A 9454-nucleotide genomic window follows, 5' to 3' on the forward strand; every position below is an offset into this window, starting at 1 on the left:
CCGACGATCAAACTTCAAGTTGCAATAGGAGAGGGGGTAAAGATCAGAGTACAGATTAATCCGCCTTATTTTATGCAATCAATAACTTACAGATTAACTTTTGATAACCCCAATCATAAATCATACGCGAAGAAGACTCATATAGCCTGGGTCTTTAGACGCATGGCAATAGCATAGCAGGTTTACCGAATTTTGTTATTTTGACCAGTATTCGCAGCTCATTTCTGTTCTAACTACTAATTAGATTTGTTTAAAAAAGACGTTGATTTGTCAAATGTTGTCGTGTTTTATTAATCTCTTGCAAGCCAATCGTGTACTGATTTAGATTTAGTCTTCTCACAGCGTAATATTTTTCTCCTTATGTATATATATATTGACAGGTTTGTAGCCTTTCTCGTGTTACAAGTCACTAGAGATCGCATCTTAATGATTTTCCCATCATTCATTACATATAGCGTGAAACATCTGTCCATGACTCACACCCCCTCAAATGTCACGATGTCTACAGTGCATTTCACAACTTCATGCCATCAGAAAACATGTCTGGTGAGAAATGTGCTGATTTGTCGGTTTGAGGTTGGTTAATGGCGGGGACTGAATTGGCGGTTTGCCGATACCCGCTGAAGGTCACCCGGCACTACCAGGCACAACAAGCCACAAACTAGCACACGTGTCTTTTCTATGGAGACAGTTGGATTCAGTCAGACCACTGTGTGAGTCATCGACACTTGTGATTCTGATTGGTTGCCAAGATGATGTGGTTATCTCGTGGTGGTACCAGGAGCATGTGCCTGGCACGTTTGGATCTTCAAGCAGATGCGTGGCTTACTCTTGCGCGTTTAATTCGGCCTTATGTGCTTTATTCTGTGAATGCTCCGCTTTACATGTGTATATCCAGCCAAAGTGGAGGAAACAAGAGGGCTGTTCAACAAAGATTTCCCCTGACACACAGGAAGCTGAAATTGCGCGTGTATAACTGAATTTCAGCGACCTGATACCTTCGCCAAACGACGATAACCTTTATAATTACAACTGACGTTTCATAGATGTTTCTCAGCGATTATGCAAATAAATAAGGTCCTCATTTGCATAAATCATATAAGTTGATGATATTCTCTTCAGAAATAACACAATTTGTCCAAAGTATGCAAAGTATCTTAGCAAAGAAGCGAAGGCCAAAAATACTACAATAACTACATACAATGCATCACAGTGTACTCATGGCTCACTCTTTATTTATGTACAACCCACCACCTGACACTTTCTTACGCCTTACCAAAAATAACATGGGTCCCTGCAGTATAAAAAATATACCAAGAAATATTCTAAAATTACTTGTGTAGAGATTACAATGCTGTAACATTTGCACTTTTAATAAAACCAACTCCTTAACAATGCTGAAGTTTTTTTCATAAGTAGAGCATACAAATGCATTAAAGCATGACATTACACCTGCACAAAATAGAATTATTGTATATCCCTGATACAGAATTTTTTTTATCCTACATTGTAGATGACAGGCAAAATCTGATTTTTTTCTATGAACATAATAAAAATGCAATTGGCTCTACCTATGGCAGAGGCACAATTTATAATTTATATCTTTAAAATTAGTACTATTTACAGATTATCACTCTTTATTTACGTGATTACTTAAAAGCACCACCCTTGTAACCTGATTATAATGCTGGCATGAATAGAACTTAACACATATTTTGTTCCAAACATAACTACATGTTACTATAGGAAGACTTCAGTATTTTTCTGCCAGTCTTTTGCTGCAACCATCTGACGTTTTTGACCTACTGGCACAAAAGAGGCAAAGAAGATCAACATGGATGCCACCTGACAACTGACATTTGAACTGCAGCTGGTGGAAGTAACTGGAATCAGTGATGGTAGACTTCAAGCAAGGAGGTTTAAAAACCAAACAAACTCACATTATTCTCTTGTAACATATAAACATGTTATTGTTAGATATGATGATGACTGTTATATATATATATAATTGTTTAAAAGATAAAATAAAGGAAAGCAAGTTTTTGTCATTTACAATCCAAATTGAATTTGAATTGTGCCTCTCCCAAATGTAGCAATATCAATGGTTCATGAATTTTACTATAATCAAGAAAACCTGTAAAAACATCAACAGCCTACACTACACACATGTAGGGGTGGGCACTGGGCACCTGTCTGCCATTCAGTTCCAGTTCTAGATCTGGACCTGATCCTGTTTAGCAGTACATTTTGTATATGATTCAGTGTACCGGTACCCACCCCTTGCTTACACATCTAACGCCTCTAGACTCCCAGGGGGTGTTTTAGAATACTCCATAAAACTGTCATAGGCAGGAGGAGGCATGTCAGGTGACCTTTGACCCTCAAATGGGACCTGATTACCCTCATACTGAGATGGAAGACCATCTGTAGAACTCGGTAGCGCTGTCGGCCGCACGCCTCTGTCGTGGTTGGACAGTTCTGTTTGCTGGTTGGCTGTTGGTGGATGACTGCGGATTTCGATGTTGTCGTACATTGGTGGCTCCGTGACGGACAGTTCAGTCAGGGCGGGGTTCACGTCTGTAACCGTGACAACCTCTTGGTAGGTGGGCGGGTTGAGGTCAAAGGCAACTTCACTGGACTGAGTCATGGGTATGGCCGTTGTGGCTGTGGGGAGACGATAAAAAGTCAAATATAGGATTTGTAGAGATGTAAAATAAACACGTATACCAAGTACAAAGTGAAAGATGTGAACGAAAAATAGGTTTCTACAATCAAAATAAATGAGAAATCCTAATGCTTCCATAAATCAATTGTAATACCCAGTATTACTTAATATAAAAGTATCATCATCATCATCTACTATGCTGCATTTAGTCTTTCTTTTGAAAAAACATTTGTCATCTAAACCTATATCAAGTGAACTTATCTAGGACCGAGTATCAAATAGAAATGATAATACTTATTAATAGGGCACACAAGATTTCCCTAGTTCTCTGACATTTTGAAGGTGTCTCCAATTGTAAGTTTTTGGAGATGGAATAGATATTTCAGTATATTCATATGCAGTATTTCTGGAGTGATCTTAGATTGATATTTCAAGAAAAGCAGGTGATGGTGCAATTATTTGTGTAGTATACTCAGTCTGTACATTTTGAAATTTTTGCTATGTTTTTAAGATTGTGGTTTTCATGGTGACCATGCAGTTTTGCTGAAAACTCATCTCATTCGTGAAGTTTGATGATAATGTTTTGTTTTCCACTATGTAACTGCTATCAGCTTCAACCTGCAATTTTCAACTTTAAATACCATGAAATTTAAGTGCTGTGAATCTAAAAAGTTTACTGTAGCATGCAGGTCTTACTTTGTGCAGCCTGTGGACTGCGTTGAGGTTCCTTCTTCCTGAATATACAGAAAAACAGGCCGAGTACAGCAAAGAAAGCGAGGGGAATGAAGACCCAGACTGGGAATGCACCATCCTCAGTCTCAACTGCGTTGGGTCTGGTTCTGTCGTTTTCTGGGAAACGAAATACATCAAATTTAGATTTTCAAAAAAAGAAAATTTTGTTGTTTTTTGTTGCATGCGTGCTTTTGTCTAGCCTGAATTCAATCAAGCCTCCTGTGACCGCTCGCCATCCTGTAATCGGCAGGGAGGGGACAGAAATCCCCGGACAGGTGGAGTTTGCGTTATACAGACTAGCGTTTGTCAGAGTACTGGGGAAAATACCTGTGTAATGCCCAAATATGATAGGGCTTACTTGGCGTGCGCTCTGGACGCTGCTTTTGGTTAACACAGTAGCACAAACAGAGCAGAGCCACAAAAATACAGACTGAAATGACGATAACCCAGATTATGGGCAATTCATCGTCATCAGTGAAGAAATTGTCTCTGTTGTCCTTGTTGTCACCATTGTTGTCTGAAGGAAAATAGATTACATATCAGAACTTACACTAATTAATTATGCACATGTACATAAGCTATAAGCCTAAACAATTACCAAAAAATTATTGCAATGTTCCCCCCAAAAAAGTACTGTACCATACTCCGTATGATTGTGTGCTTTGAGTTTAAACAGTAATAAAAAGACCCATTTCAAAAAAGCAAACCACTAAAAAGATGTGCAAATGAGTGCTATTTGGTTCATGCAGCATCACCCGAAAAGTGTTATATATAAAGCTAATAAAAAGCTAAAATAATTGAGTTGTTTCTCTGGAAGAACAATAACAAAGATAACAACATGTTTATACTCCTTTAGAAAAATTCATTCAATTTTCCAGACAATCTATATCTACATTAACATTTATTATTGCTTAACAAATAAGGTGCTACTGGTGTCACACTGTCAACAGCCTTCGACAAAACTTGTTGATCATCAGAAGGTTTCAAATCTCAACATCGCCAGAGAATTGAGTGTATATTTCACCTGAAAATCAACTATACTACATTATTTTTCAAAGGGGCTCAGTGACCTGCGAACATCAGCTGCTTCCTAAACATTTAGCAGTGATCAAGAGAACACTGGCAGTGTGTATAGCCTGGAGTCCAGCCTTGTTAGCTTTGGCCCTCTCCCAACGTCGCTACCCCAAAGCAAACAAGGCTGAACTCCAGGCTATTGAAAATGTCCTTTTCAACTCGTAGAAAACAGGCAAGCAATTTTCCAAACGTGTGATGCTGGCTAACAGAAATGACAACAAAAATCCAGCATGAAAGTACCTGTGCATCCTTGAGCTGCTCCACATGGCCATGGGGCGAGGGTTGTCCTGCCACAAACTAATGGATCCTCAGACAACACATGGTAGGAGGGTGAACACATGCAGGCACCGAGGCTGCAGTCCTTATCTATCATGCCTAGACACTCAAAACCACATGTCAATGATTCCAAACACCCCAGCCTGAAACATACATAGAAAACAGCTTAGTTGGCATATGAGACTATATGAGCACTAGAGATAGAACTGGTCAATTTGAATTATGAATACAGTCGCACCTGTACAAATGACCATCTCTACCAAAAGACAACCTGGCCAATGTGACCACTTACAATGTACATACACTTCACTAAGTCACTAGAAGCAAATGTTTTCTTGTATATCATTTCAAAATTGAGTCTACATTTCTGGGAAACAAAGGACTGAAAGCTAATAAGTACATTCTAATAGCTTCTGACTCAGTAAATGAAAGAAAGACTTTTAAGAATACCATTATGTACAACAACCGTGTTAAGTAATTCTCTTTATAAAGCAATGGTGCTGTTACAAATTAGACATACTCGAGGTGTTACATACCAAGAAAAGATTCCATCAAAATACAAGACGTCTTGATCCTTGGGGTCGTTAAACATGTAAGATGCAAAGCGAACGTCCTCAAGACAACCACGGAAGGGCGTCCTCCACACAAAACCCGCTGGGAAGATGTCATCTGGTGCACCACCAATGAACAGTTTATCTGTATGGAGTTCTTCATTGATGTCTTGTATGATACCTGTTCAAAATGATATTTATTTAACCGTTATTGGTTTGGCTGTTCAACACACACAGCCAGGGCTGCCCAACTAGCCTGTTGCTATTACAAAGGGCTGACAAGGACAAGACGGTACATTGGAATTTTGACATGGACAGTACAACAAGCTATAACAATATTTTTAGTACTATTGTATGTAAATGATTCAAAATAATGTCTATAATGGTATCTACATTGAGAGGTCAGTGTCAGTAGACTCAGTACATATACATGTGTGGGTCGCCTAAACAATCCCAGAGTTTCCTCCTTATGATATCAAATTCTAAGTTTATACAGTCATGCAAAAATCTGAAATTTGTAGAAAACAAACCCTTGTCACAAAATCTCTGCTTCTCTTACTTTAAGACAAAAAACTGTGAGAAGAATGCATCACAATTATCATACCATAGATATCATAATCTTTCATGCAAATTAATAACAACTTTTAATGCAAATTCTTGTCCAAAGGCTAATTGCAAGTGATGAAATAACAACATATATTATGACCATGGTAAGTTTTGGTGTTAAGCCTTAAGGGAAAGATTTCCACACAACTTGATATAATTACCATGAGTGACATGTCCAATACTTATAGTGTCATCTGTGCTGTCACGTAGAGTGGCCATGTTTCCGGTTCTGCGCACAGTGATTTGATGCCAATTCCCATCATTGAAGTCTTTCCCAAAGGTTTCTCTGCTACTAACACCTTCCCTGCTTCCCTGCAGTTGAGAATTCATTGTTATGATATCATTAGGCCACACCAATTTAATTTCTTGGTTAACAGATTTTTTTTAAATCTTAGCACACAAAAAAAATCATGAAGGCGGAAGGCTGGGGTGAAAACTTGCACCTGACCCTGTTCACTCCCGGAAATTGTGTGCACCAAAGTATAAACTTTCCTCTGAGATTCTGTTTTCCTGTTGATTTTCCAATCTAGCATATTTTTTTTAAACTTGCGTTATCCAAGAAATTAAAATGGTGTGGCCTCATATCATATCATAATATTGTTACTCATATAACAATTATTTGTACATAATTTTGGCATATCCTGTGTAACACATGCACTCTCTTGCTTCTAGGGGCTAAATGGTGGCCAGTTGGACAGTAGGACCAACTACTCAAGGGACATAAAAACACAAGCTCACAGCGGATAGGAGGTCACTACATGCATATGTATAGACAGGATTCTTAATGCTTTGATCAATAGGAAATATTATTTAAGGGACCACCACAAAGTGGCCACATTGGCAAGGTGGTTCTTTGGCACAGGTGGCCAATAGCAAATTTTTAAGACTCAGAGTGATAGTTGTAACTTACCGGGATTGCGGAAAAGCTGTCCCTGTCTACCTGGCCTGTCTACCCTGGCTGTCTACCTTTTTTGGGCCCAAGGGTATGCATGGGGGTTTGGGCTTTAATGGAATTTCCTTAAGCAAAAACTGGGTCAATGCAATTCCAGATGTGTGTGAGCTGGATGGAAGACAATGCCTATTGGGTTGGGGCCGGGGTGTGGGGTGATGCTGGTAAAGCAATTCCACCAAGACTGGAAAAAAAGTTCCAAGTACATGTGTACAATAAAATGTTCCTGAAATGTTAAACAAAATTGAAGTAGAAAGTAATACAAGGAAGCAAAGAAAACTAGTAGGATGAGCCAGACAACAATAGGACCTTTGTTTGTCACAACAGGTAAATTCACAACAGATGTATGACACCCCTGGGGGTTACTGTAGCCCAGATACTGACGAAATCTTTTAGCAGCTGCTGCCCTGGCAAACCATCCTATCAGTTTTCTTAGTTTATCCTGTACCCCATCACACCTCTTCTATCTAGTGTAACAATCCTAGTACATTTTGTTGTATACCTAGATGTTTGTTTATCAATAATAGATTTTCTTCCAGTGTTTGTGGAGTTGCTCAGATCTGTCCCTATCGTCCAACAGTATGATCCAGCCCACCCACAGCTGGGATTGCCACTGCCCAGGTTTTCCTCAAGAAAATTCAATCAGATGCAAAACCCCCATGCATGCCCTTGGGGTCCAAAAAGGGTAGATAGCCAGGGTAGACTGGCCAGGTAGACAGGGCCAGCTTTTTCCACAAACCCGTAACTTACCTGAGAATTTAGATGCAGTACAAGGCCTCCTCTATGATTCAAGTAGACAGCAAGATATGTTGGACCTCCAAAGTAGAATAGTAACCCAGCAGAAATTCTGGAGTATATGATATAAAACAGAGTTAGGATATAATACTATTCATTATGAACGACATGACAATATTGTATCAACAGAATATCCATCTTCAATTGGCCATTTCAATAATCAAAATGATGATTTTCGTACTTAAGTACAGGTACATGTCATTGCAGTACTAACAGTTAAAACTGTAAGCTGTATATTTAAAAAAATTTGCCCAGAATGCAAAACTCTCAACCTGATGAGAAATATAGAGAAAGTACATGTATGTACTATACAGCTAACATTGGACATCACATAACTTTGTCATATCTTATTACAAAGCATACAACTGTAGCTAAATCTTTAGAAAAGTGTAAATCTGGCACATAGTCTTCCAGTCTAAGGCTTCTCTAAATGCAAAAAAATTCTGTAGCAGAATTTCAACCTCTAAAAAGGTTATGTCATCATTTTTGGGATGTGGGAGGTGTGAATTCATATGCATGTCACAGAACACTTAAAATGTGTGAAAAAAATTACCTTGTCTTAAATCTAAGACTGATGTCCGTATTGGTCCCAGATGTGTTGCCGATCCTCATTTGTGCGAATCCTGTATCTGGTGTGAAGGTTGCCGACAGCCTACCATTTGATGCACGAGTCGTTGATGTGGTGGTTTCTGGAGTGGTCACACAGGTGACCAGAGGTGGACACACAAGTGCTACCACCAAACCACAGAGAACTGTCATCTCCATCCCAAACTTAGATGATGCAGCACGTCTATGTGACAACAAAACAATTGATATTGATAAAAGCATATGCATCGTGCCACAAAACATCAAGCTTATTTTTAATACTGTAAATCCATTTTTTTAATTTTCAATTTGAGGCATTGTGAAAATTAGGAGACATGCATGTGATACTCAGATAGAGTCTGACCACTTCCTGGATTTTCAGTGTGCAGGTGACACGCGCCCGGAATTTCCTGGAAATACGGATCTTTTCCGGCGCCTGTGCCTTTTGTTATTCCTGATTCACCCCCAATGGCCCTAATGATCATGATAGACTGCGAGGTGGCGAAATTACTTTGAATTCTATGATCTATTCACAGAAACAAACTTTCCTGATTTTCTTTAAAGTTCCGAAAGATGCTGGTCGGTAGCTTTTCAGAGAAATGCCGAATATGATGTAACAAATACACGCAGCGTTTAACAACAAATTGTTTTTAAATGTTAAAAAGAAAATCCCGCGCGCGCTCACACATGTTGCATTAAATTCAAAACATGTGTGAGCGCGTGCGGGATTTTCTTGTATCTGATCTAAATCTTACACTAGATTCGGCTCTATTAAGCGACAAACTGAGTTGCTCTTTAAAAACATCGGCTGTCAAAACTGTCCCACCAAGTTCAGTGATCGCTTTTCCTACACACTGACAACATGGGAGGAGGGGGAGGGGGGCGGAGCTGATCCCGGAAGTAAAAACGACCAAAACAGAAATCAGAGAAAATTGTCAACCGAAAACTTGCTATTCAAAGTTTTCTGTAGCTTTCATTTTGTACATTTCAGTGGTTCTGTGTCTTAAAACGTTAGCAAAATGCGAGCAATCGTGGCTTGTACTTACTCATATTTCTGTACCATGTCCCGACGTCGCGACAAAATAATAACAATAGTGGACAGACCGCACCCTTCAGCACGTGACTTGTGACGTCACGAAACGTGGCATCATGGAAAACACCCATGAGGTCAACGACCAATAATAGGTCATCATAACATCTCCAAGCAGATGTTTGGCTTCG

The 9454-nt window shown here is 39.2% G+C and overlaps 1 protein-coding gene across 2 annotated transcripts; it reads right to left on the reverse strand.

The window, feature by feature from the left end:
* Positions 1-1207: 1207 nt before the first annotated feature.
* Positions 1208-9375, reverse strand: LOC136445519 (uncharacterized). 2 transcript variants are annotated; one of them, XM_066443572.1, is made up of 8 exons: positions 9280-9375; positions 8202-8438; positions 7604-7700; positions 6066-6216; positions 5284-5479; positions 4712-4890; positions 3362-3514; positions 1208-2664 (listed from the first exon to the last, which is right to left on the reverse strand). In XM_066443572.1, exons 1-8 carry the CDS (start codon positions 9294-9296, stop codon positions 2285-2287), a joined length of 1410 nt encoding a protein of 469 aa, XP_066299669.1. In that variant the 5' UTR covers positions 9297-9375; the 3' UTR covers positions 1208-2284. The 2 variants fall into 2 exon arrangements, with proteins under 2 accessions (XP_066299669.1, XP_066299658.1); XM_066443561.1 differs by lacking the exon at positions 3362-3514 and adding an exon at positions 3756-3914.
* Positions 9376-9454: the final 79 nt, after the last annotated feature.

Source organism: Branchiostoma lanceolatum, chromosome 1 (genome assembly GCF_035083965.1).
Source record: "Branchiostoma lanceolatum isolate klBraLanc5 chromosome 1, klBraLanc5.hap2, whole genome shotgun sequence".
In the NCBI taxonomy this organism is placed as follows: domain Eukaryota; kingdom Metazoa; phylum Chordata; class Leptocardii; order Amphioxiformes; family Branchiostomatidae; genus Branchiostoma; species Branchiostoma lanceolatum.

Bases quoted from the DNA above. Each gene is read 5' to 3' on its own strand.
- LOC136445519 (XM_066443561.1), bottom strand. The intron at 6,217-7,603 runs GTAAGTTACGGG...TCTCAACTGCAG, and splicing joins TACTGCATCTAAATTCTCAG to GGAAGCAGGGAAGGTGTTAG. The intron at 3,915-4,711 runs GTACTTTCATGC...ATTTTCCTTCAG, and splicing joins AGCAGCTCAAGGATGCACAG to ACAACAATGGTGACAACAAG.